This window comes from Drosophila suzukii, chromosome 2R (genome assembly GCF_043229965.1).
Source record: "Drosophila suzukii chromosome 2R, CBGP_Dsuzu_IsoJpt1.0, whole genome shotgun sequence".
NCBI classification, from domain to species: domain Eukaryota; kingdom Metazoa; phylum Arthropoda; class Insecta; order Diptera; family Drosophilidae; genus Drosophila; species Drosophila suzukii.
The window spans coordinates 20,121,323-20,148,343 of NC_092081.1; the positions used below are offsets into that span (position 1 = coordinate 20,121,323).

At 40.8% G+C, this 27,021-nt stretch overlaps 1 protein-coding gene across 8 annotated transcripts; it reads left to right on the forward strand.

Moving 5' to 3' along the window:
- The first annotated feature begins 61 nt into the window (after positions 1 to 61).
- On the forward strand, positions 62 to 25,607 carry Dg (Dystroglycan). 8 transcript variants are annotated; one of them, XM_070994615.1, is made up of 15 exons: positions 62 to 475; positions 15,634 to 16,012; positions 16,788 to 16,982; positions 17,044 to 17,175; positions 17,238 to 17,380; positions 17,479 to 17,562; positions 17,641 to 17,704; positions 18,271 to 19,032; positions 20,239 to 20,436; positions 20,905 to 20,970; positions 21,034 to 21,356; positions 21,424 to 22,574; positions 22,634 to 22,834; positions 22,894 to 23,055; positions 23,154 to 25,607. In XM_070994615.1, exons 2-15 carry the CDS (start codon positions 15,899 to 15,901, stop codon positions 23,273 to 23,275), a joined length of 3,717 nt encoding a protein of 1,238 aa, XP_070850716.1. In that variant the 5' UTR covers positions 62 to 475; positions 15,634 to 15,898; the 3' UTR covers positions 23,276 to 25,607. The 8 variants fall into 8 exon arrangements, with proteins under 8 accessions (XP_070850716.1, XP_016929382.2, XP_070850717.1 ...); XM_017073893.4 differs by having other exon boundaries at positions 20,242 to 20,436; XM_070994616.1 differs by having other exon boundaries at positions 17,644 to 17,704.
- The last annotated feature ends 1,414 nt before the right edge of the window (positions 25,608 to 27,021 follow it).

Sequence of the window (27,021 nt, forward strand, 5' to 3'; positions counted from 1 at the left end):
CGCAGCTGTTGCGGGTGAATCCGAAAGATACTTTTCGGTATATTCCCCTACGCGGATTATTTCCTATCCACAGTCGCGGTCACACTGCCCAACCAACCGAAACTCAGAAAACTTTGTTTTCCCGTTCAGCTGCAAAAAAGTGAAAAGCGTTTGTTCAAAACAGGCAGCATGTGAGGCACCCAATACTCCACGCATTTGTATCTCATAGGAAAGTGCCACCGGAAAAGTGCGTGAAAATCGCGAGTGCAGGTGTGAAAATAGAATAAAAAAAAAGAGCTCTGCAATTGAAGAGAAACACTGCTGCAGTTGTGTGTGCCTGTGCGTGAGTGTGTGCGTGTGAGTGCGGCTCTCTGGACGCAATTTCCTTGGCCGAAAGGGAAGGTGAGGGAAGGGAAGCGAAGTGGGGCAGGAGAATCCAATCCCGAATCCCCCAAAAACGAATCCGAATCCGGAGCATCAGAAATAGCGCAACGAGGTGAGTGAAACTGCAAATGCAGCATGCATTTCGCTGATGAAAAAAAAGAACACCAATTAGCCCTGTCTGCCGCAAGCCGAAAAACGGCAAAAAATACAAAAAGAAAATCGATTTTCCTGAACTTACAATTTTCTCCGCCTCACTGGGCAAAAATGGAGGTGGTGGGGGGGGGGGGGGGGGGGCGAAATGGAGCTTGGGGAGCCGGCTGCGGCATCATAAAGTATACATAAATTGAATTTCGAAACACGGAAGCGGAATGGATGCACAGAAAGAAAAGCAGATATGATATGAGAAGATCTTAAGTTTGAACATTTTACACTTCATTGAGGATGAAATAGGCAGAAAATATTAAAACCATACTTTTTTCAGTTGTACATTTAAATTTAAAACTCAATTGTCTATATTTATTTAGCTAAAAAAATATGAAAAATTCCTTAAATAAGGGTGGGATTTGAACCCAGACTTTGGCTACCAAAAACAGATGCTCTCTGCGTTCTAGACCATTTAAGCCATTTGATTGAACAAATGTTAAACAAAACAATGAAAATGGACTTCGATTTAATATCAACCCATTGTTTTTTTTCTGTGTGAAAAAGGGGGACTGCATTCGGTTGTTGTTCTTGTTTTGTTTGCTGGTGTTGATGATGATGGAAATACTTGCATATGTGTGTGCGTGCGCTCTGGAAAGAGAGAGATGAAAAAATTGAAAATCTGACCAGGACTCCCGACTTTTGGGACAGTTGTCATGGCCACCGCACTTAACAAATGATTTTAGCGGCCACTTTTTCCGGACGCGAATGGAGCAGCTGTCACCCTGCTCTTTGCTCCTCCCCTCCCCCTCTGACTTCATCTGTCTGGCCCTTTCTATCTTTCTCTTTTCAATCCCCGTGTGCTTCTATTTTGATTGGTGTGTGTGTGCGTATTTTGATGAGGGCACTCAGTTTCCGCCCGCACTGTGATTTTCGGTCATGCAAGGCACCAATATTCCAGGACAGTGGAACCTGGACATAGGAGATAACCAAAATATAGCTATTTTTGTAACTCAAAAAATTCCTTAGAAACTCCAACTTTTGAGTCTTATTCAAAGAAATTAGCATACCATTACTAGTATGTTGCTTTAAACATTTTACTTATTTTGTATTTTATATAAATATTACCTTATATAACAGAACAATACCATTAAAAATAATAAAGACCATAAAAACAAATGGGTCAACATTTATAGTATAATACAAGTATATTATAGTATAGTATAAGTATACAATATTATATGTGACTCATAAAGGCAGTTTATGTTACAGATTATTATAAGAGTTTCATAAACCAAACTTTATATTAAAAAAATATATATTACTAGTTAAACCATTGAAATTTGATTTAACTTTTCAACCATTAGAACAAATTCTAAAAACAATAATTATTTTTTCATAAAAATCGAATAACTGGTAATCAAAAAATGGGCTTCGTTATTATATGTAACTCATTAAGACAGTATACGTTACAGATTATTATCAGTGTGCCATAATCTATATTTTATATTTAAAAAAAATATATTACTACCTAATTCAATGAAACTTTATTTAACTTTTCAACCATTCTAAAAATGATGATTATTTTTCCATAAAAAATCGAATAACTGGTTATCAAGAAATGGGATTCGTTCTTTTGGAAGTTCTTCTAAAAGCGAGTGTCCACTGTAGAAAATCCCCGGCATTACCACCCAGTTTTTGGCACTCTTTTGCGGATGCTGCGTACGCAAAAAGGGGACGACGGCTGTTCTAAGAGGACTAGATGTTTCCTTTTCGCTTCCGCCGGCACCCCTAAATTATGTGTCTCTGTGTTAGTGAGTGAGTGTGAGAGTGTGTGCTGTGGGTGAGGGCAGCGGGTCGCGTGTGTGTGGGCCAAAAAAATTACTTTTACGAGTGTTGGGTCACGCAGCCGCAGCAGCTAATTAACGTCTTAATTCGATCTCTTATATTAATGGCATCGCGAAAGGTAGCTCTCTTTATCTAGCTCTCTCGTCTTTTGTGTACTTGCATTTTTCGGCCCAGCTTTCGGCTGGCTGTCCCTTTGTAAATCAGTACGAATTCTGATCTCGACATAAAACGCATTCTCGTCTCGCCTGCTGTACTCTCTCTCGCTAATAAATTGTTAACAAGCCTAAAGCAACCTGAAATTCGTATTTTAATTTAGCAACAACTAATAAAAAAGCTTATTAGTTCAACATTGGTGACCCCGACGTGATTTGTGCATAAATAATACTAAGTGCAAATCATATAAGTCTATTTATTGACTTTTTTCATTCTTGTTTCTGCGGTGCATTGGCGTAGCAACAATCATAAGGCCTTAAATGCAGTGAGCGCTATAAATAAATAGCAGTTGGTGATTGCGGAAATTTACACATAAGACGCAAAATCAGCTATACATAGAAGCGTACATAGCCAAGTAACGGGCTGTTATTCCCTCGTTTGCTTTGCGCTCATCTTCCCGCTGGAGCCGAATTTCGGGCATTTCGTCTGCTGTTGTTGTTGTAGCCATGCCTACGGGAGCTTTTGGAGATGTTACCGCTGATGCAAACAGGGCAATATTTTTAAAGCGCAAGGCAACGGCTTTATTTAATAGAGTGGAGCGCTTAGTGGATTCCCTATCAAGTGCGGCGTTAACTTCATGCGACGAATCCGGTCTTCATGTGAGGTTAGAGTTGATTGATGAGCTTCAAGAGTCATTTAAAAAGGTGCTCGGTGAGCTCGAAGAGTTGGATTTAGAGGAAATTGAAAGTGATTTAAGTGAGAAATTTGATGACATTCTCGTAACTCTGAAGTCATCGGTTCGATCCGAAATTTCAAAGCGCACCTCACAGCTTCTTTCGCATTCAACTTTTGCTGACGGCATCACTCCGGGAGTTTTCGGCCCCCAGCAGCGTCAGCCTCGACATAGGGCAGCATTGCTGCCCCCACTGGAGCTTCCAAAATTCGCTGGAGGCTATGCAAATTGGTCTGACTTTTATTCTATGTTTACCACGATCATAGATAGTCAACCGGACCTCACCAACATAGAAAAGCTGCAGCATCTACGATCATGCCTGAGGGACGCAGCGTTGGAAACTATTCGCTCATTGGAAATTTCGGATGGCAACTACGCAATTGCTTTAGATTTGCTGAAAAATAGATTTGATAATCGACGTTTGGTTTTTCAGGCACACATTATTGAGATCCTGGGACTAAAGGCGGTGCAGAGTGGTTCCGTCTCGACACTTCGGGATCTGTCCGATAAATTCAATGCTCATATTCGTGCTCTCAAGGGACTGGGCACGACAGAACAAATCGCAGGATGCATCATCGTCCAAGTTCTGTTCCAAAGGTTGGATCCGGCAAGTCAGGCAAAGTGGGAAGAGCGTTTAGAGGACCCTGCCTTCGTCAATTTAATTCCTACGTGGGAGTCAATGGCATCATTTCTGGAGCAGCGATGCAGGACGTTGGAGACTATGGATTTCGCCATGGCAAACTATACGCCGGGCAATCAGGTGGGAAGTAACAGAATACCCAATGCGCGTAGATCAGCATTTGTTGCCTCGAACGCTAACCCCTGGATTTGTATATTCTGTAATGATACAGGGCATTCCATTTCTTATTGTCAGAATTTTAAAATCCTGTCTCCTGCGAATAGGCTTCAAGAAGCGAAGCGGCTCGGTCTTTGCATAAATTGTCTTAAGGTTGGTCATCAAGTTCGGCAATGCAACTCTAGTAGTTGTCGTTCATGCGGATCTAAGCACCACACCCTGCTTCACCTGGGAAACTCACCTTCTTTTCCTTCACAAGAAGGAGCACAGCTTCAAGAAGCACTTCCTTCTGCTTCACCCTCTGCACTGCCTTCCACTTCGACTGCTCTTATTGCACAGGAATTTAGTAATGATATTGTGCTCTTAGCAACGGCTAGCATTTTAGTAAAAAACCGTTCTGGGGTTTTCGTTCCCTGTCGAGCTCTACTCGATTCGGGCTCCCAACTGCATCTAATAACATCCCGATTCGCAAATCAGCTTCAAGTAAAGAAAATAAAATCCTCAGCATCTGTAACTGGAGTTGGAGATTCCAGTTTTGTGACGGACGGTCACTCGGTCAATATTACGATTCAGTCCCGAACTTCCGAATACTCGGCCAACATTACCGCGGTGATTGCTCCGAACATAACAGAGCGACAGCCTAGCTTCAACGTCGACATTGGCAGCTGGAACATACCCAAAAATATACAGTTAGCTGACCCAAGGTTTTATGCTCCCCAGCGGGTGGATCTTTTAATCGGAGCCAGCCTCTTTTTCGAGATGTTGTGCGTTGGCCAAATCAAGCTCCCACCTGGATTACCCCTAATTCAAAAGACGCGTCTGGGTTGGGTTGTTTCTGGAGGCTATGGCCTTTCCGATGGCTCGGTTTTAATGTCGTCTCAAGATGAACTTCTCGCTAGTAGAGAGAATAGTTTCGATCGGTTGGATGATCTTCTTCGACGATTTTGGGAAGTGGAAAGCTGCGCCGAGCCAATTATACGCGCTACTAAGGAAGAATTGGACTGTGAAGCACATTTCGTAAGACACGTCAATCGTTTGCCAGCTGGTGATTATTCTGTTCGGCTGCCTGCCAAGTTTAATCTAGATCTTTTGGGAGAGTCCTACCAGCAAGCTTATCGAAGATTTTTGTCCCTAGAGAGAAAGTTGAATAGTCAGCCATCTTTGAAGGCTCAATATGCAGCATTCATAAAAGAATATCTCGATCTAGGACATATGTCATCAGTTTCTGCCGCTGACATCGGGTTGTGCCGATATTTCTTGCCTCATCATTGCGTCATAAAGGAAGATAGCTCCACTACAAAGCTTCGCGTAGTTTTTGATGGATCGGCGGCCAGTTCCTCAGGCTATTCGCTCAACGAGTCTCCTCTCTGGACTCATGGACCAAAATTCCTCTGTGGTCCCAAAGCTGACTGGCCGACCCCAATCACTGCTGAAAAGCCAACGCTTGAGGTTCGCCGGAGGATTCTGCTAATAAAATCTCCATATGAAGACATAGTGTCCAGTTCCAAATTTGCCAATTCCTTTGCTGCCCTTCAAAGAGTTTTCGGATACGTCTATAAGTTTAGTAATCGCATCCATCGCCCTACGTTCACGGTGTCTGACCTTCAAGGCGGTACGCTGCTGTTGCTTCGTCTTGTCCAGCGCTCACATTTATGGGATGACATCAAATCATTGCAGTCAAAGGGAATGGTGCACTCCTCCAGCTCGCTCGCATCTCTTTCGCCATTCATTGACCAATTTGGGCTTCTTAGAGTGGATGGCCGGCTGAGGAATTCTTCTCTGGATTTTAATGGGCGTCATCCAATTATATTACCACGGAGTCATTCGGTCACTATTGCCATTATTACTCACTTTCATGAACGCAATCTGCACACTGGGCCACGGGCATTACTTGGCATAATTCGATCCCAATATTGGCCTATTGGGGGGAGAAAGACGGCGGATCTTCCAAAGGAACGACTTGATGGATCTCATGCATTCGAAGTCACTGGCATTGACTTTTGCGGGCCATTTCTCTACAAGTCAGAGGTGCGAAGCAAGCCTCCAGTAAAATGCTACGGTTGTGTCTTCATTTGCTTCGCCACGAAGGCTATTCATCTGGAGTTGGTCAAGGATCTCTCTACGGTATCGTTTCTACATGGCCTCAAACGATTTATATGCACTAGAAGAAGGCCGCGGCAGATTTGGTCTGATAATGCAACCAACTTTGTTGGAGCTCGCAATGAGCTGCTCGAACTAAGGCGTCTTTTCCTCAGCAGTGATCATCAGAGAGCTACATTGGACTTTTGCCTAGCTGAGGCTATTGATTGGTGTTTCATTCCTCCTAGGTCGCCACACTTTGGCGGTCTTTGGGAAGCGGCTGTGAAGATCGCTAAGCATCATTTCTACCGCGCTGTTGGCACTGCTGTTTTAGCCTTTGAGGAGTTGCGGACCCTGGTGTGTCACATTTCGGCGGTTGTTAATTCTCGACCATTAGTCTCGATTTCAGAAAACCCAGCTGATCTGGATGTATTAACCCCAGCACATTTTTTGAATGGTGGTCCGCCTTCTTCTTTCGTCGAGCCGGATGTGACCAGTCTTAACTTCAATCGCTTGGATGGATGGCAACGCGTGGCTTACTTGCAGCAGATCTTTTGGTCCCGATGGAAGGAAGAATACCTAACATTGCTACAACAGCGCTCCAAGTGGCGCACCCCAAAACCTGGCCTGGTTGTCGATGACTTAGTTCTGGTTAAGGACGAAAACTTGCCTCCCATGAAGTGGCCCCTCGCCAGAGTGATCGAGCTTCTCTTCGGTGGAGATGGGGTTGCTCGAGTTGCCGTTCTGAAGACAGCATCAGGAGTGACAAAGCGAGCAGTAAACAAGCTGTGTCTGCTACCCCTTAAGGATGATGTTGAAACCCAGGCTTCCAACGGGGGGAGTATGTTGGGTCACGCAGCCGCAGCAGCTAATTAACGTCTTAATTCGATCTCTTATATTAATGGCATCGCGAAAGGTAGCTCTCTTTATCTAGCTCTCTCGTCTTTTGTGTACTTGCATTTTTCGGCCCAGCTTTCGGCTGGCTGTCCCTTTGTAAATCAGTACGAATTCTGATCTCGACATAAAACGCATTCTCGTCTCGCCTGCTGTACTCTCTCTCGCTAATAAATTGTTAACAAGCCTAAAGCAACCTGAAATTCGTATTTTAATTTAGCAACAACTAATAAAAAAGCTTATTAGTTCAACAACGAGCATTTAGCATAGGTTGTTGTTCTTTTCCCCTTTCCCCTGGCCACCAGTTAGCTTTATTTTGATGCGTTTTTAATCAGATTGCGTCAATTTGTTGCCGGCCTAACGATGAGGGCGGTCGTTTTTTTGGTGGGGGAGGGGGTTTTATGGGTTCTTGTGTGTGGGAGTGAGCGACCATTTCCCGGGTTGCGTGTCAAGTGCAGACCCTTTTCGCCCGCTTCTCCACTAATTAATACAATGTCTGTTTCTGTTGAGTATCTGTAGGTTGGCGAGTCTTTGAGTTTCCAGTCCAGTTGCCTGCTTTTCTCTCCCTCAGCCTTTCCAAAACTAAGTTATTTCTTTCCACTCAGCAAGCTGTCTTTGTTGCACCCACCCAGTTAACTAACATGATAGATAGAAAGACTTTTAGGGCAACTTCTATCTATAAGGAATATTACTTTTGTATAATATCTTTTTTGACCCCTTTGATACTTTTATCTTTTTTTTTTTTTACAAATTTGAAGAAATATAACAATTTTATTGGCAGTTAGCAGTTTAATTTCAAAACAAAATATCTTTTCTACAGTCAGATCTGACTTTTCATTTTACTTTAGACCAAATGGAAATCAAAAGGAAAACACATATTTAATTGTAATGTATCTTAAATCATATTTATAAAGCTGAAAAACTGAAAAATTCATTGGCAAGAAGTGTGACTTGAACCCGAACTTTCTTTGCCATCGGTGAAACTCTTTGCCCTTAGCCGTCTTTATTTATATAGATTTATTTTTGGATAAACAAACGTATCATATCATATTTATGGAATACGGTTTTTAGTTCTTTTTAGATATACAGAGGGTTTTAAGATCTTGAATAAATAATATATAAAACATAGCTCGATTTAATTAATAGGACATTAAAAAAAAGGGGTATAGGGTATAGAAACATTTGCGTTTCTCTTCCTATAGCTGTTCTTTATTTTTTGCTTTGCGCTTCTCAATGGCCCGTTAAAGTACAAAAATACTTGGGCCAGGCCAGCCGGAATAGGAGTATCGTATCTATCACGAAGGCAGCTGTCCAATTCTCCAATTCTCCAAACAGCCGGCACTGGATCCATGTTTTTGTTGTTGTATCTTTTTTTGTATCTTTGCTGTCGTCTTCATCAACGCCTTTGTGTGTGAGTGTGTGTTGCTGGTTTGAACTTTACGGCACTGCGTTGTTTTTATGTTTGTTTTTAGTCTTTGCTTATGTTGTTGTTTTTTGTTATGGTTGTTTTAGTTGCTGTTGTTGTTGTTGTTGTTGTTGTTCTTACTGTAAGCACACACACAATTTAACGAAACATCGGCGACAGCAGGCAGAAATACAACAGACGGCATCATTATGCATGCAAGAGATCTTGGGATCGCATTTGATCGCCAACTCCGCACATGGCTCTCAGCAGGAACAACAAAAACAACAACAAATACTGCAACTCCAACGCCGCCGCCATTTGGCCAAAATGGCGTCTGCCCTGCCCTCCAGCACCCCCCCTCCTCACTCCTTGGGCCCTGCCTCAAAGACCTCAAGTCCCCAGGCATCAAGTATTAGTACCAGACATTGGCCCCACGCAAAAAATATTTTCGCTGTGACTCCACAACTCACTGCACTGGAAAAAAAATGTATTTCATATCTACTCTCTTAATTCTTGAATCCGCATTTGCTTTTTAATAACTTTAGATATGCACAGAAGTGTTCTACATCTTAATTACTGAACATTTGGCAGCTTAAATATATTTAAATTGCCTTTTTCCAATGTCGCAAATGTTTATAATCTCTTTATTTTTACTGGTACCTGGGAAACTCTAAGTCTAAATTTTAGTATCACCTGAACCGCTATATGAAAACGATAGATTTAGGACAATCGTGCAAGGCCTGATAAATACAAAAAAATATATATTTCTTATTCTTATGCATAAAATATAAAAAAATTTAGATACAATTGTTATTTATTCTATTGGAAGTATATTAAGGAGTGTTCTGGTTGCTATAATTATTTTTTTGATATTTTTTCCTGTGAAACTAAAAACGGTTGAAAAATACACAAGTTTATATAGATATAAAGAGATTCTTTCGGATTGCTGAAAATGCTAGCATTTGTGTAAATAGAATTCAAGAGGAAACCGAAACAATGTTGAGATTACATTTTTACTTTATTTCCTGGAAATTAATATTAACTTTCTTTCCTGTGATAATAAAAATCACGGAAAATAATAGAAGCTTTAAAGAAACTAAATACTTGTTGTTTCCTAATTATTGTTACAAATGTTGATATCAAGAATGTTTTCTTTTAAATAGAATAATATCACCTTAATTATGAAATGGCCATCCAAATTTTATTCCCAGTGTGGTGCAAAGTACTGGGGAGTGGAGCAATGCCCCGAACCACTAGGTGCTCCCTTGGCAATTCTCCACCTCCGTTCTTGGGGCTTCGACTTCTGGGAACTTCTCCAGTTTCGCTCAAGCGATAATTGCCGCGTGATTTCTAATCAAATTACTTTTGACTACAATTACTCCATTTAGTTGTGGCTCAATTTGGCCAGCATTTTGTCATGGTTTGTTTGTCTTAATTGGAAATCGGATTGCAATCGGTTTTTACCCCGCTGCAGTCCACAAGCAGCAACCCACTTCAATTATGCATATCACCAAATTGGTCTTCATCATCGTCATAGCCTAATTACACTCAATTAAACTCTATGAATTACCGATATATGTTCTATGTACATATATGGGCGCATCTGTGTCAGCGACTGTGGCTGCAACTGCCATGGCAACCCCCTTTTCAGTTTTTTACTGGCCCCCAGTGCATCCACGTAGCTGGGATTTCGAATCGGCTTAACACCTTTTTGGGCCCGCTTTCCACGGATCATTGGGCTCTTGGGCAATGCGCCGGAAATTGGGTTACACCTCATCAGCTGCCCCCGGTCGCCTTAATGATTTTCTCGTTTTTCGGCTCACACCCAAGCGGCCCCACTTATCGCATATGCATATCTGGCGACTAACTGTGGGGCCCAACCACTGTTATCATATCATTTTGGGGGACAGAAGCGCTATCTGAGAAAGCCATGCTAATGCTCACCATGTGTCGCACTTCTGGCTCATTCTTCAGCCTGCCATTGTGTACACAGAAGAAACGCATAAAGAAGACTGGAGAATTAAGTCATAAGATCTACAACGCATGACATCAGAGGGCCTTTCGAGATAGTTGGGAAATCGGTTAGATAATTTTTGGGAATTGGGGAGATTCTAGGTATTTTATAAGTTGCTTAATAAGATAACATTATATTTTTTAAAAGATCCCCAGAGATTTTCGGAATTTTAGAAAATTTCCAGGAAATTCGAAGAATATATTAGGCACTTTTATTTAATTAAGCGTTTCCTTACTGTTTCTTAAGTTATAAACTACAAAGTTTCCCCTAAATTGTAAAAAACTTTATCTTTCTTTTCCTTCCCGCTGTTTTTGTTTATCATTGAAGTCGAAAAAAACCAGAAAAAACTTTTGGAAATTGATTTTCAAATAGATAGTTTTCGTTTTTACTTGGCTTTCCCATTTACGATAAATGTTTTTCGAAATTCTAGAGACCCACGAAACTTTTTAGAAAATGTAGTCATCGAAAAATGATGATTAAGAATCTGAAAATAAGATGTGATACTCGTACAATTCCTCACAAAATTGGAAAGTATAATAGAAATGATATAATTTTCATATGGGTGAATAGAGTTTAAAGAAACATTTCTCAGCTGAAAAGTTCCGAATATTTTTGTTTATCATAAAATACAAGGAAACAATAAACAATGCATGGAAAAGTTTCTTTCTGATGGATCGTTTTGCTTGTTATTTGGTTTGCCTCGTTAACAACTAAAACTTTTTGCTGAAGTCATTGTAAAATGAATTTTCCTTACTGTTCGTTTTGAGTGTTGTATTTTTTTTTTTTTGATACTTTGAAAACCAGAATGCGACACGCCTTTCGTGACCAGCCCAGATATCCCATTGCATGGGATTCCATTGGGCCGGACCCAAAAAACTCGGAGCCAATGCGTGGCGATGATTGAGGAGAGTCGAGAGAATTTGGGCTATTTTTGGTAATTGCACGGCCTGCTTTCCACTGTATAGACTTTTCTGTTTTTTTATGCTCCCCAACCCGAATTTTCAGTTTCCAGTTCACTGACTATGCGTGCAACAAAGCATATTTTGAATAAGACTATTTCCAACGACAAGATTGTGGGTCAAACGCCGGCGAACATGTGTACATACATGAAATTCGTACTCGGGTGTGGGTTTTATGTGTATAACAAATTTAAATTTTTCAATCGGGCAGCATCGTAAACAAAATACAAGGGGCCAAACAATCCATTAGTCCAATGCTGGCCATCACCAGCTCTATAGGATCCCGTCCCCCAAGACTTCATCGTCGCTGGAATTGTGCGCCCAGTGCGACGAATCAAATTAATTAAGGCTGCCCGAAGGGGTTCCCCCTTTGGAAGGGGAATCCATCGAGAAGGGGTTCCAGAACTGCTGGGGAAAGAAAGCAAGGAAAGCCACACAGATGGAACAATTGTGGTTTATTATTTCACAAGAAATCCAACCGAATTAATGCGTGCCAGAAGAAAACACACAGAAGACAACATTGAAGGCTAATTGAAGATGAAATACTCTTATTGTTCCATATATGAACATAAAAAGTGTGGGTTATATGAATTGAGAAAGCCGGTTTCTGTTATGAGTCGGCAAAGTTCAATTCTATATAAGAGTTTCTTGCAGTCAAACTTATCAGCTGCAGCGGAAATATACATGAAAAATGTATTCAAATATCTTGTAAGCAAATAAATGTATACATTTTTGTTACACATAAAGACAAATGTAGTGAAAATATATTTCAAAAGCATTCAAATGGTTATTAGTCCTAATAAAAATAGTTGTATATTTGTGTGTATACAGAAAGACAAATGAAACATGCTTACATTTATGACACAATAGTAAATAATATTAACCCCATTAAGAAAACTAAACACTATGTTGAGTTTTTAGCTAAAAGATTTGGAATAGTTTGTTTAAGAATACGAAATATTAGAGCAGTTCTTATAAGCATTTGGGGTTATATAAAAAAACACCAAAAAGTTTGGGTCACCAAGTAAATATATTCTTTCATCTATAACACAGTAATACAAATTATAAACTAAGCGATATAAATATTTAATATTTATTTAACTTAAAATATTATTAAAGTTATTAAAAGCTAATCGTTATAGCAAATGTTGGACTATATGCGTTTTTGAAGGTTTTGGAATAGTTGATTTTCTAATAATCATAAAAACATTGCCCTAGGCCGTAGTTCTGAGTAATACAGCAACTGAAGTTGAGGAATACGAAATATAATAGCAGTTCTTGTACTGCTTTCGGGTTAAATACAAAAAACCCCAAAAAGTTTGGGTCACCAAGTAAACACATACACAAAAAAGTCATGGGCTTCAGTGAGTAATGCGTCTGGGTGCAGTGAAAAAGAAAATAAATTTGTTTATGCGGTCGCTGCATTCTGTGATGAAAGAAAGAATTTCTTTGTTGCAGTTGCCGCCGCTGCAGAATCAACATCTTTTGTGTCACGTAGTTGGTTGAATATGAAGAAGCAGCCGATGCCACCTTGTGTGTGTGTGTGTAAATAGGGGCCAGTGTGTGTTAACCAAGGCTAATTGAACTGAACCGAGCTGGGGGCAACCTCTCGGATCTGAGATAATTAATTGCCCGCGGGAAGAGCCGAGCAGGAACGAGTGGTAGACATATAGAGATAGGAGAGGGCATCGCAAAGTGCCGGCTCTAAATGTAGGCCTCTTCTCTAATCACATTAACGCCACAACAATAATGACGGCGATGTATAAGAGTCGGCCCACTTGAAAAGCCTACGATGCGTGGGCGGTGGCTAGACACTGGGAGAAAGGGTTCTAAAAGGGTTCCGGTCTCAGAAATTAGATATTATAATAACTAAGAAAGGTTCGTTTTAAGATTGATTGTTTTTACTGAACTGTTTTAACGAATAAGACGTGACTTATGCTCTTAAATTCATGAAGCCTTATGACACTTGCCTTAAATTTGACTAATAGATTGTAAAAAAAGGGAAGGTAGAGAAGGAAGAGTATACAGCTAAACAAAATTGTATGTATTATACACAAATTTACCTAATATTTAATAGATCCAGACATTCAATTCATTCAATCCAGTGTCATAAGGCAATATCCCTAGTATTAATATTATGGAATCTGTGGATTATATTTCTTGTCATCAAGGCGTAGGAACTAAGAATGATAATATTTGAAAATTCTAACATGACTCATGCTCATGTTCAGACTAAAATGATTCATACTTGGATTAATAGATTATTTTAATTGACAACTGACTGCATTATAACTAAACATTCGATCTGTATCAAAGACATCTCAAGGTTGAAACAAAATAAAATGTTTATTTATATTCTTTATTATCAAAGCCTGTGTCATGATAACCTTTTGTATTTTTTTGGAACGGATGTTGCATCACACACAGTTTTTGCCCCAGTGCAGTATCACTGACCACAACTTCATCCTCGTCAGTATTATGGCTGTATTCTATATTGTTCTTGTACCTTTATTAGTTGCCCTTTGTGTCGGCTCAATTTATGTGCTGACCCGACCCTCAACCCCTTTACTGAACCTCTGAAACCACCAATGGCTACTCCAGTGGATCCCAACTCTTATCTGAGCGGATGCATTCAGCAAACTGAAACAAGAGGAAAACTTGTTTTTCATATTATACTCCACCACTACTGCCTGCTAAGTTATGATCTCTCATTTCTCCGGCACCCACTACCACTACGCCTCTGGTTCTTTGGTTTTTGCATTTGGCGCAATGCTAATTCATTTGCATACCCAGCAAATACACTCCGAAGCCAAAGCGCCGAAGCCTCATTCCCATTCATGCCAAAGAGCAGGGGAAAAGGAAGGGGTTCTCGGGGAAGGGGTTCTCGGAGTAGGGGCTGTTCATGGGGTATAACGAACGACTGATGGCCCCGGCATGCTTGGCTGCATTTTAAGTTCATATACGATGGCACATATATGTTTGTATGTTGCGAGAAGAACCGTCTGTATCGGTGGCATATTGCCGCTTGACACTTGGGCTGCTCCTCCTTCATTTGCTATTCCAGCTGGGTCTCCACGGACGGAGGTCTTCAATTAAATTTAACTAGAAAGCAGGCAACACAAATACTACAAGTCGATGGAAAAAACAAATGATATTTTAGTTGCGCATGCATAAGCAATTATAATTTCCATTATTTATGGGCATTCAATAACTCTCGTCTATACAGTCGTGTCGGTGTGTGAAGAAGGCATTCCAACGCCTTTGATATATCGATTTCAAGCAACGATCCCCGGTTTGCATCGCACATTTTTAATGCCTCAATTAAGGCATTCCCAGGCACTCCATTTTCCGCTGCATTTTTATTGCAAGTCACAAACGTTAACCCCATTCGGCCAGAATGCTGCAAATTGTGCAATGTGTTGCTCCAATTTTTGTCCCCAACACATATGGTCGCCTCATTTAACCCCCGGGGTAAAATATAGATGGGTAGGGGTTTGTTCTGCTCAGCGATAATGCCTGCGTTGAATGATTATCGAGGAGTTATTTGGGGAGTGGTCGGTCGAAGGGTTATAAATAGAAGCCGATGATAAGCCGAGAAGCTTTAGGAAAGTGGAAATCGTAAATGGGGATGCATGTTCAATGAGGGATTAACAAATTTATGGGAATTACTCCATGAAGTGGATCGACATGAAAGGGGAATACTGATTCAAATTCGAACAGGGCTTCATTGTTCTTTTTGTAGGGATAATTGAATGGGAAGCTGCTATTATAATTCCATAAATAATTCAGAAATTCAAAATTAAGAAAAATAATTCATAATCAAAGAGCAATTGTCTCCCCGACGTTTTCTCTTTCACTTATCAATGGCTCTGAAATACGGTTTTAATTAAATGCCCCCTTCGAGTCGTCGCACTTTCCAATTTTCATCGTTTTCGTCGGGTGCTGTCCCACCAATTACCAAAAAGATCATGTGCATCACGTTAATCAAGCGTTAATTTTCCCCTCAAATACAGGAAAAACAACAACACTTAACAGTTGTTTATGTTAATTACTGGTTGGAGGAAAAGTTGCAGCAACATAAACACAAATGCTCGAAGCTCAAATTGGGTTTTGGGTCACCGAACCCAGCCGACAATTAATTAGCATAGGCCATGTACCATGCATACGATATGATACCACCCACCCTCCTCTCGAAGACCTTGCGCCATAAAATATGTCTAATATTTCTCCCATAAATTCCACTTGCAGATGGTGATGGCGATGACGATGAAGGCGCTGCTAACGAAGAAGATGATGTAAAAGCCATATCGCCATATCCCCTTTCTCTTCTCTCCAAACGAAAGCGAAAACTCCAGCTCTAAGTAAAACCGAACCAGAAACCAAAAAGAGCCCACGACAGACGTTTTGAATTTCGTTGGACTGTCGGATTGTTGGACTGGCGGACTGAAATCGAAACTGCATTCTTGCGACTCATATTCATACCATACGACACATATCGCGCACGGAATCGAACATGAGATTGCCGTGGTGCTTATCGGTGGTCAGTAGGAACCTGCCCTCGCTGCTCCTTCTCCTGGGGGGGGTTCTGGTTCTCGCCGAGCGGGACTTCAATGTCAACGACTCCCAGGTGAGTAATTTCCCTTCCCATGTGGGTAATTTTAAATCAAATTTAGATTGTTTTGATTGATGATCATGTATAGGCTTTTGCTTAACCAAAAAGTCGCCATTCTTAAGATAAGATTGCCTCCGCGATAAGAAACATAAATAGATGTCGTAATACTAAAGTACATATATGTTCTTGTAGGTACCTTTCCAATTTCTTATAACGTAAAGCAAACTGCTATGAATGAGTAAGATAAGAATATAATATTAATCATTTAAATATTACTTAATAAAAGTAGGTTAAATGTATACTTTGAAAACTGTCTAACTCTATACTCATAAAACCTTACAGCTGATAGCGTTTGGACTTTTAAAGGTAGAACATATGATTTTGCTTTCCAAAAGTGTATACGACATAAGTATATTAATGTTTTTGTGAAAGAATAAAAGGTGTTCGCCTTTTTACAAATTAGTTAGTTTAATGGGTATACCATATCTATTCTATCATATATCATATACCATATTATATAGAACTTGTGTCCACTTCTTGAGAACCGGATCGGAACTCGAACTTATGCTAAAAAAATAGTAGAAAATACAGTAGAAAAAAATAAATAATGGTACTCCTACTTAAATAAAATCTTTAACAAGAAAAAAATACATTCTTTACAACCCAAAACCTCTGTAATTGGTACTTTTAAGTGACATGGTAATTCTACTGTATAAATATGATTAGGATTATTAGAATCTCGGTTGTTTTTATATATCTTACCTTAATAATTCCCTTTATTTTTTTCAAGGTCCCTGTTATAGAGCCAAAAGATGTGCCCGCCTACAAACAGGATCCGTATGTAACGGAGTTGATGAGCTGCCAAAATACTCCAAACGAGATTGTGCTTTCGCTACTTCTAAAAAAACACGACTGGAGTGAGCTGACTGCCACAAAACGAGCTCATGTCCAAGCCAAGTTGGCCAAGTTCTTTGCCATACCGAAGGTTAGTTGGCAAATGAAAGTGTGGCCTTTGAGAGAACACTAATCCTCTATGCTCTTTATAGGAATTTATTTCCCTGGATTCGGTGTCCAAGCGGGAGTTGAAGTCCATGCACAAGTTGGCCATGCGAAAAGGAGGCAAGGGCAACAAGAATATCGAGACCCTCAATCGACGACTAGGACGCGCCAGTTTCATGGTTGGTATTATATTTAACTAATTGAATTCAGGAATTAGTTTATAAATCCTATTCTTATACAGATCGGCTGTGGTCCAAGCTACTTTGTGATGGGTGAGCCTATAGCCAAGCAGATTGCCCACCAGATGAAAGATGGTACTATTGGTGCTTTGACAGAAGAGAACTTTGGCCTGTGGTTCATTTGGCGAAAGGAATTGAAATCAAGGTGAGGAGAAAGCTTTTTAAAAGATAGCGATGGAATTCCGAGAAGTGTATTTCTGCTTTATTGTAAAAGCTGATAACTAATCGGTTCTTCACCTGCAGATCGAATCGCAAGCGACGTCAGTCAGAGGGTTCCGGTGCTGATGAGGATGACTACGACTACGGAGAAGATGACGAAGAAGTATCGTGAGTATTAAGCGTTCACCTGAACGTGACAGATTGGTAATTCCGGAAATCTTTCCCATTTCTTTTCATGTACCAAAGTAGTGAGCCTCCTACGGAAGTGCCGCCACTATCCGCACATGCTCATCGACATCATCACGGAGCGGTGAGTTTTGAGGCTTATTCTGAGCCATTTCACCATATTTGTTTCGGTTTCTCTGGGTGTTTTCTTTATCTGATACTGATACATACGTTTAAATGAGAATACCTGCGGTTCATACATACATACTCACTGGTTAACCACACACGCTGAACATCTGTATGTATTACGTGTTTGGATCTGTATGGATCGCGTTGGACTTACTGTCTAGATACGTTTTGATTTCCGGAAGCCTTTGGTTCTGTTTGTTTTTTACTGCACTTTGTTAATAACCGCAAACAAAAAAACTACACTATACTACACATGCATCTAAATGGAAACCACACACAAGATACACCCACATATGTACACTGAAAATAACTATAATTCATCATACGGTGTTTACGTTTTTTCTTCTCTTTTTGCTATCTTCCTCTCGTTCTCTCGTTCTCTCACTCTGTCTGTGTATATCGATCTCATTGTGTTAATGTTATCAAACAAAAATCGAAATATTGTAAAATATATATAAAACCAATTCGAAATCGCCTCGAAAACTAACAAAATCGCCTCATTCACTGTGACTAAACCAAAAGTCGGAAGTGTCCATGTTGGAGAAGATAGTATCGCCCGAAGTCTCCGTCTCCGTTTCGTCGGAGGTTCCCTTGGTTGCCAATGTGGAGGAGGAGATGGAGGAGAGTGTCTCCAAGTTGGAGTCGGTGATCAGCAAGACGATTGAGAATACCAAGAACATCAAGGAGTTGACTGTTCTGGGCGATCCGGATGATGATGAGGAGGAGGTGGAGCTACAGCAGTTGGGAGTTCCACTGGCCGTGGAGATTCTGCGGGAGGAAACCACGACGAGAGCCACGGAAATGGTAAAGCCCGTTTATTTGGAGGAGAATGGAAATCAGGTGGAGTCCAGGGCACAAGAGGCCTTAGAAGTGGACTTCTTGGCCACGCCCACGCCCTCGGCGTCCGCCCCCGAAACACAGAAGCCATTCTCACCCTATGATGCCATCTCTTCGGTGTCCTCGTCGTCGTCGTCGTCTTCGTCCGTCTCGTCCATTGCTTCTGCTGGAGAAGCTGGAGAAGATTCATCTTCGGTGCCCACCCCTCATCCGCCTTTGCCCACTGACATGCCCACAGAGCAAGACAGCACCTCTGCCTCATCATCCCCATACCCATCCTCATCCGCATCCTCATCACCTCCATCACAAGCCACTCAGCCAACTACATCATCTGCATCATCATCATCATCATCAACAAGCACAACAGCAACAATCTCAACTACAACAGCAACATCAACAGCAACAACTACATCAACTACAACAACAACACTCTCTGAATCGCCAAAGGTAATGATGTCGCTTCTGTGTATGTGTGTGTGTGTCTGTACATGAACGAGTGTCCTTTTGCCTCGCCGTTATGTTTGTGTGTGCGTGTCCCATGTCCTTGTGTCCCTCGTTGTCACATGTAAAACATCTCTTCCACCTCCATTTCGTCGCTTTATGTGAGGAGTTAGCCTAGCTTACATACATCTCGCTCTTTACATAAATTGATATTGTGTTTTATTGCCTTTTGTTCTGTGTAAATGTAGCATATCCTGCAAAAAAAGCCAAACTCCACAAAATGACTGGACATTTATGGAGATGCCGTAAAAGATTTTAGTGGAGTTGGCTGGTACTTAAAGTAAATGTTAGCTGACTAGATAGAAAATAGTGTTAGAGATAAGTGTACATACTGTTTTTTATAGCAGGTAGTTTTCGGTAGTGGAGGTTAGAAGAATTCAGTCTTTTTGTATATATCCTAACTTTGTATAAAATTGTATACTTTAAGTTCAATCGTAATAGCAGACACAAAAAAATTGATCAATACGAATAAACAAATATTTTACTAGAATTAAATATAGTATGTATAGTAATATATAACTATTATAGTAAAATTACTTTTACAGTAAAAGTTTTACTACCATAGTAATACTACGGTAACTAGTATTGTAAAATTACTATTTTAAAGTATAGCTACATAAAGTAAAACTCTTTTAACTACTTCAGTAATACAACTTTAGCTACTATAGTACTACTATTACTTACTATAGTAATACTACAATACTACTATAGTAAAACTACTATTTTAAAGAAAAAAATACTATAAATACTACTTCTTTTACTAGATTAGTAATAATACATTTACTATTATATGAATACTGCTACAGTAAATCCACTATAACTACTATGTATAGCAATATTACTATAACTATAAAGTAAAACATCTATAATTACTACTACTACTTTTGTAACACAACTGAGTAGTAAATCTATTATTACTATTGTAGTAAAACTACTATTACTATATTTTATTGGTAAACTTGAAAACTACATTGCTTAGGTCCTATTAACTATTATATTGGTCAATTTGATTAAAAGGTTTTTTTTGTGTGTAATAAGAAATAGACCTTTAGGGTTCCAGTTGCTCAGGGACTAACGCGATCTTGATCCCAACCCACTTCTGCCGCCCCCTTAAAACCCTACTCATTTTTGTTACCCATTAAACACCAAAAGCAGCCAAATACTGTGCTTAATGAGTTCGAGCTGAGCACCCCGCTGCCCTTCGACGATTTTGGTGGCACAGCAGCAACACCAAATGCAACTGCAACAGCAGCAACCGCAACAGCAACAACTGCAACTGCCACTGCAACAACAGCAGGCGAAAGCGATTTTCATATAGAGTCCACAACGCACCGCACTAATAGCTCTAAGGTGAAATCTCGCAATCGCAATTGAAATCGCAATTTAGATTTTAAGCCATAGATTTGCACCTCCACCCGCTCTGAAAACCCCCTCTCAACTCCGGCTCTCTCTATAATAAACCCCCTCCTGCCCCAACAAAACCCGATTGTCTCACCGTTTATCCCGAATCCAATTAGGGGAAATTGCTTCCAGCCAAATGCACTTAGCATGTAAGGGCAGGCAATTAGCGAACCAGAGCTCCTGCATGAGGTCCTTGGTCCCTGGTCCCTGGTACCTGGTACCTGGTAATTGCATGTTCACTATGGAGCACTTGTATCCGTATCCGTATCCGCATTGGTTGTACTAACACTAACACTAACACTCTAATATACTCACTCTGCCTGCCTCCTTAGCCGATGACTTTGCAGCATGACACTTAGCCAGCCATCTGTCGCCAATTAGCCAACTCACTAATAATGATTTCCCTGTTATTCCCAGGAAGGAGAAGGAGAACCCGATGCCATCAGCAGCAGCAGTAGCAACAATAGTCTGGCCAATAATGAGGTAACATCAGCCGTATTCCCCTGGCAACCATGGAGTCTCCACTAATAGTATCGAATTCCATAGCTGTCCACGCCTGCCACGCCCACATCCTCGCTGGCCTTGACCACGGCCTCCACTCCGGAGTCCAGCAGCAGTGGAACCTTCGTCTCCACCGACTATGTGGAACCGCAGCCCGAGGAGAACAGCCCGCCCATCATCAAGACGCGACTGCAGAAACTGGCGGTCACTTCGGGCAAGGCCTTTACCTTCCACGTGCTGCCAGAAACCTTCTACGATGCCGAGGATCAGGGCAATCTCCGCCTGGCTCTGACCGACAAGGATGGCCACGAGCTGAAGGCCAACTCCTGGCTGCAGTTCAATGCGGACAAGCGGGAGCTCTATGGCCTGTGAGAAGATGGTTTATTGATATACGTTTATGGAGATTCTTACTTATAATTCCTATTATATCTGTAGACCCCTGGATGATACTGTATCCCGCTGGCAGTACCGCCTGTCGGCCACGGATTCGGGCAATGCCAGCGTCACGGAGACGGTGGAGATCAGTGTGCAGCAGCATCGGGCGGTGAGGACCATCAACCATGAGGTCAGCATTGTGGTCCGGATCAACGAGAAACTGGGCCACAACATCGACTGGCAATTGAAACTCATAAATGCAGTGGCCAGGACCTTAGATGACTCCAGCAACTCGGCGGTGGTGGTGCGGGAAATCCGACAGACGCCTCATGATCCCCACAGTGCCACCTTTGTCTACTTCAATGAGACTCTGCCAACCAGCGAGTGTCCGGAGAAGGAATTGAATGATATTGTCCAGCGTCTGGATGCCCAGAGACTGAGTGATTTGGTGCAGCCGCAGTTGGGAATCAAATCCATAACTGGCCAGCTGATCGGATCCTGCCAGAAGGATCTGACCCAGGTGAAGCCCACGCAGCACATGGCCAAGAATGTGCCGCCCATGCCGCGAAACCAGGTGGATCGCGTGAATGCCAGCCTGGGCCAACTGCTAGTCTACAAAGTTCCAGCGGATACCTTCTACGATGCCAACGACAACCAGTTGACTCTGACTTTGAAGACCAGGGATCACCTGGAACTGAGCCCACGCCATTGGCTGCAGTTCGACTCCAAGAACGAGGAGTTCTATGGCATCCCCAAGAGTGGCGACATTGGTTCCGAGGAGTATCTCCTGGTGGCCGAGGATAGTGGCGGCTTGAGTGCCCACGATGCCCTGGTCGTGGTGGTTAGTCCTGCTCCCAAGCGCGAGTTTGGGTTCTTCTTCAAGGCCTACCTGTCCATCAGGCACGAGCGATTCAATGCCGACCTGCAAAGGAAGTTTGTGGAGCGAGTGGCCAAGCTGAATGGCGATGCCACCACTGGCCAAATACAGATCCGCTCCATAACCACGCACCACGACTCTGATGGCACTATTGTGAACTTCTACAATACGACGCTGTACAAGAAGCACAACAATTGTCGGGAGAAGGAGGTGGCCACCACCAGGAGTGTCTACCTGAACAGCGATCACAGCTTGAGGGAGGCGGCCAAGCGGGCCTTGGGTCCCGAGCTGAATCTGACCAACTTTTCGGTGGTGCCTTTCAGTAATTGTCATCGTGAGTAGTGCTTGGTAACTCTCACCTTAAGATTCCTTCTGAAGATTATATCTTTACAGATCCCGAGAACATGGACACCAACCAGCTGGATTACATACCAAGCCGTCCCGAGGAGCCAGCCCATAAGTCCTCTTTCGGCGAGGATTACATGATCACCTACGTGCTACCCATCGCAATCATTATTGTGATGGTGTTGATTTCCTCGATTATAGCATGCTGCCTGCACTGGTGTCGCCACAGAAGCGGCAAAATGGAGCTAGGTAGGCCTACTTATGATTATTCAAATTAGACTCACCAATTAATACAATGTGCTTTCTAGGCGACGAGGAGGAGCGCAAGTCCTTCCGTGCCAAGGGTATTCCCGTGATCTTCCAGGACGAGTACGAGGAGAAGCCCGAGATCGGCAACAAGAGCCCCGTCATCTTGAAAGACGAGAAGCCCCCGCTGCTGCCACCATCGTACAACACCTCAAACATGAACGGTGCGTTTAGATATATATCAACATATACCCTTGGATAGGGTGTTATGACTTCCTTTCCTGTTTTTATATAAAATGTACTTAACTTGTAATCCGTTTAGGTGACAACGACGTGGATGACTATGTGCCACCGCCATCGGTGGTCGTGGGCGGGCGGGAGGTGCGGGGCAAGTCCCCTGCCACGCCCTCCTACCGCAAGCCTCCGCCATATGTGTCGCCATAAATCAGTGTCAAGAGCAGCAGCAAAGCAGCAACAAGCCTGCAATCCAGAAAGGAAGCAACAGCAACAATAATAACAATCGCATCGTATTAACCACACAATCTATATAGATATATACATATAGATATTTATATATGTAACCGATTTGGCACAAGTTATATGCAACTAAGCAAACTCTTTTGTATATATCGAAGTGCAAATTGGTTTCTTTGGACATTGTATTCGAATTGAGGGGCGTAACGAGCCCCGACCGAGAAGTATTTGCCAAGTCGATGGAGTTTTTTGGATAACGTTTTGTATTAGCCGAGAATGGAGAAACAATCACTGAACGATTTAAGTGCTAACAGCTGGCAAACATACACACACTTAAGCTTATCGAGAATCGAGGATCACTAACACAAAACGAAGAACTATGCTGCATATTATTTATTTAGTATGTACTCTAATTTATATGTAAACCACGCGAACACAAACACATCCACGAGGAGGACACAAAAGGAGTTTAGTAGGCAAGGGTCCTATGACACTAGCTTTATTCTTGACTAACTATGACTATGGTAACTTCAATATGATTTAAGATAATAATTCATAATATATTGCCATGAATAAATCCAGTTCAATCACTAAGTTAAGTAAGTGGCATAAGACCTTTGCCCTGAAGGCTTGAGGCCTTATGACACTAGATATCTTTAGGACTAACTGACTGGATTTCTTTGAGCACCTCGTGGCAACCTTTTGTGATTAAAGATTTTAATTCGTAAAAGATTGCCACGAGTTCTTCAAATAAATCCAGTTAGTCATAAATTTAGCTAGTGTCATAAGGCCATAAGAGGAGTTTAGAGGGCAAAGGCCTTATGACACTTGCTTAATTTTTAACTGTCTGAATTTATTTTAAGAAGTCATGGCAACTTAAATATGATTTAATATATTAATTCATAACATGCATTTTTTAAATAAACCTAGTTAGTCATAAATTTAACTAGTGTCATAGGGCCTCAAGCTTGCAAAAAGCACACACACACACATACGAGACCATTTTAAGCATAGCATTTAAAACTCTTTGTACTAATTAAGTTGAAATTGAGACAAAAAGGACCACATGTCCTTTGTCCGGACTTTTGGGCAGCTATTTATATACTTTCAGCTTGATTTGCTCAAGCTGAATTGTTTGCATGTTCATTGTAGTTTGACCAGAAACATAACTGGCATTGTGCTGCTTATTTAAGAAATATTTCGATCAAAGGATGGGGGAACCTCCGAGGCAGGCTTTGTGTTTGCAATAGGATGGTTTCCAATATAATTTAGTATTTCAGTTGTTTTCCAATTGGCTTAGATTACCAGAGAGAGCCGGCCGAAGGACATGTCCGGCAGCTTTGATTATTTAACATTTTAAGAAGCAATCAGACCCACAATAGAGCTGCCAATAATCCAGGTGCGAGTATCGGATCGCATTAGCCGTATTACCAATCAATTCCTAATTGCCCACAAGTGCTTCCCACAGACAGACAAACCAACAGACCATATCCACCAAACACACAAACAACACAACACACAAATATTTATACGAAATGGATTACTTAAAGTAGAAACTAGTTTTAAATGATTTTTACACGCTCCCCCTTGGATTATTCTATCTATGAAATCTATGAAGTTAGTTTATAGCTCTGCTAGTTGGGCAGTACTTACTACACTACCAACCGTCCCCGTTTTCCCGAATCGAACTAATACGTAGCGCGTAAATACATTGATTTTATATGGAAATATATACACATATACCTATATAGGAAGTCCAGGCCCTAAGTTAGAGCAATAATTGCATGAAGAGAAATTGAATTACTTTACGAGGACGCGCTGATTTTGTCGTGTAAAAACGTTCACGCAAGTGCTACGTAATTGCCTATTAAACTAAGTATAATTAACTCATTTGTCTATTTGCATAAGCTCAACCGCTGAATTATTTACATTTTGTAATTTGTAATAGCGCGAAACAGCAATAACAACAACGGTATCAATTTATTTTGAATAAAAAAATGCCAAAGATACGATTTTAGTTTTATTATTTGCCATTATTTGCGAATATATTTTTAGACACTGCCATCACACACAGACAGTCACACAAAAGTAAGTAGAGAGCTAAACAATTTGAATATGTCTAAAACAAATAAAAAAAAAATTGTGCAAATTTGCGCAAAATAATCGCCAGGTCAGCCGTGGTCGAGATGCAAATTAAATTAATATATTCCGAAAATAAGGGAAACTACTGTATATGTACTAATGCAATCTGTTCGCCATTTGATTGGCTTAAATTGAGCGAGTTGTACCCTCCACAAACAAAAACACGCAGGCAAACAAAAAAAAAACACATGCAATAATTATAATAATTATTGAGAATAACTTAACGTGAATAGAGGCATGTCCGTATAGGATTTATGCATGTATGGATTCATGGATTCTAATAAACATTTATATATATTTTGATACAAAGAAGGCGAGTTTTATTTTTAATTGCTCCATCTCAACTTGCACATTCCATTGGTGATATACATAATTTGGGAAAAAATTCAATTTATGGAAATTCCTTAACAAATTATGGAATCAAAGCAAGCCGGAAATCGCTGGGGGGGGGGGGGGGGGGGTTGTATATATGGGGAAAAAAGTCGAATCAAAAGCATCGCCATAATGAAGTAATACAAATTTGTTTTTCTTGTTGCTCTTGTCGCCTAATAAAGACATCCTTCCCCTTCCCCCACCCCCTAAAAACCCCTCTTAGACCCCACCCATGTCGCCAGCTATTGATTCCCGTTACTTTGACAACCAATACACGCCGGATGCTGGCACACACACTCGCACATCCGAGCGCACATATTTGCCTGGCTTCGTTGACGCCAGCGGAATATTGTCTATCATGTGTGCGTGTGTGAGGGTGCACTGGGAGAAAATTAGGGGGCTAAACCCAAATTAGGTGATCTTTAAAAAGTTTAATAACCTTCTGGAAACTAGGCTACATATTTTTAAGGACTATCATAAGAGTTGTAGAACCTTAACAACATTTTTTATGAATATTTTATTTAACGTTTTAAAGAATTCTGAGTTTTAATGGTCATTTTATAGCATACTTATATGAGTCACTCAACAAATTGATATCAAATCTTTAGAAATGCCAAGTAAAGTTAAAATATTTGTTACAAAAACAATTAGTTCTTGAAATCTTGTTACTAGATTAGTTTTTTATCTTTTAATCCTTTATAGTTCTATATATTTCTGTAAAAAGCTGTCGTTTTTAAAAGACCTATATATTTTTTAAAGTTTTTTCTAGACATTTAGCTGGAGCTATGCCATTATTATTCCTATTTTTAGAATCTAAGGAAAGGTATTCACTTAGTATTATTTTCATTTCAAAATGAATGGGGTTCCTTTGAGGGTTTATTTATCTAACCCCTCTAAAATGTTCTAAAGTTATCTATGAACTGTATCGTCATTTAGTTACATCTATGGGTATTAGTACCACTTTGCTCAGAACTTGAAGCCCGCTATCCCATCAGTGTCCTTTTACATTTCCAAATGTATGGGATTACTAAGAAAAGTAAATTTATCTTACTTCCCTGTAAAGTTCTTAAAATATCTAAGCAATTAGATAGAATAAGAAAGTAGTCTGTGAAAAGATTTCATTTCTACGTAATTCCTCTATAATTATAAAATGACCTATGCAACGAAGACGAATTTAAAGGCTTTCAGCATTTCCAAGAATT

Coding starts and splice junctions, on each gene's coding strand:
- Dg (XM_070994615.1), top strand. CDS start 15,899: ATGAGATTGCCGTGGTGCTTATCGGTGGTCAGTAGGAACCTGCCCTCG. Junction 17,176..17,237: donor TAGGACGCGCCAGTTTCATG/GTTGGTATTATA, acceptor ATTCTTATACAG/ATCGGCTGTGGTCCAAGCTA. Junction 22,835..22,893: donor AAGCGGCAAAATGGAGCTAG/GTAGGCCTACTT, acceptor TGTGCTTTCTAG/GCGACGAGGAGGAGCGCAAG.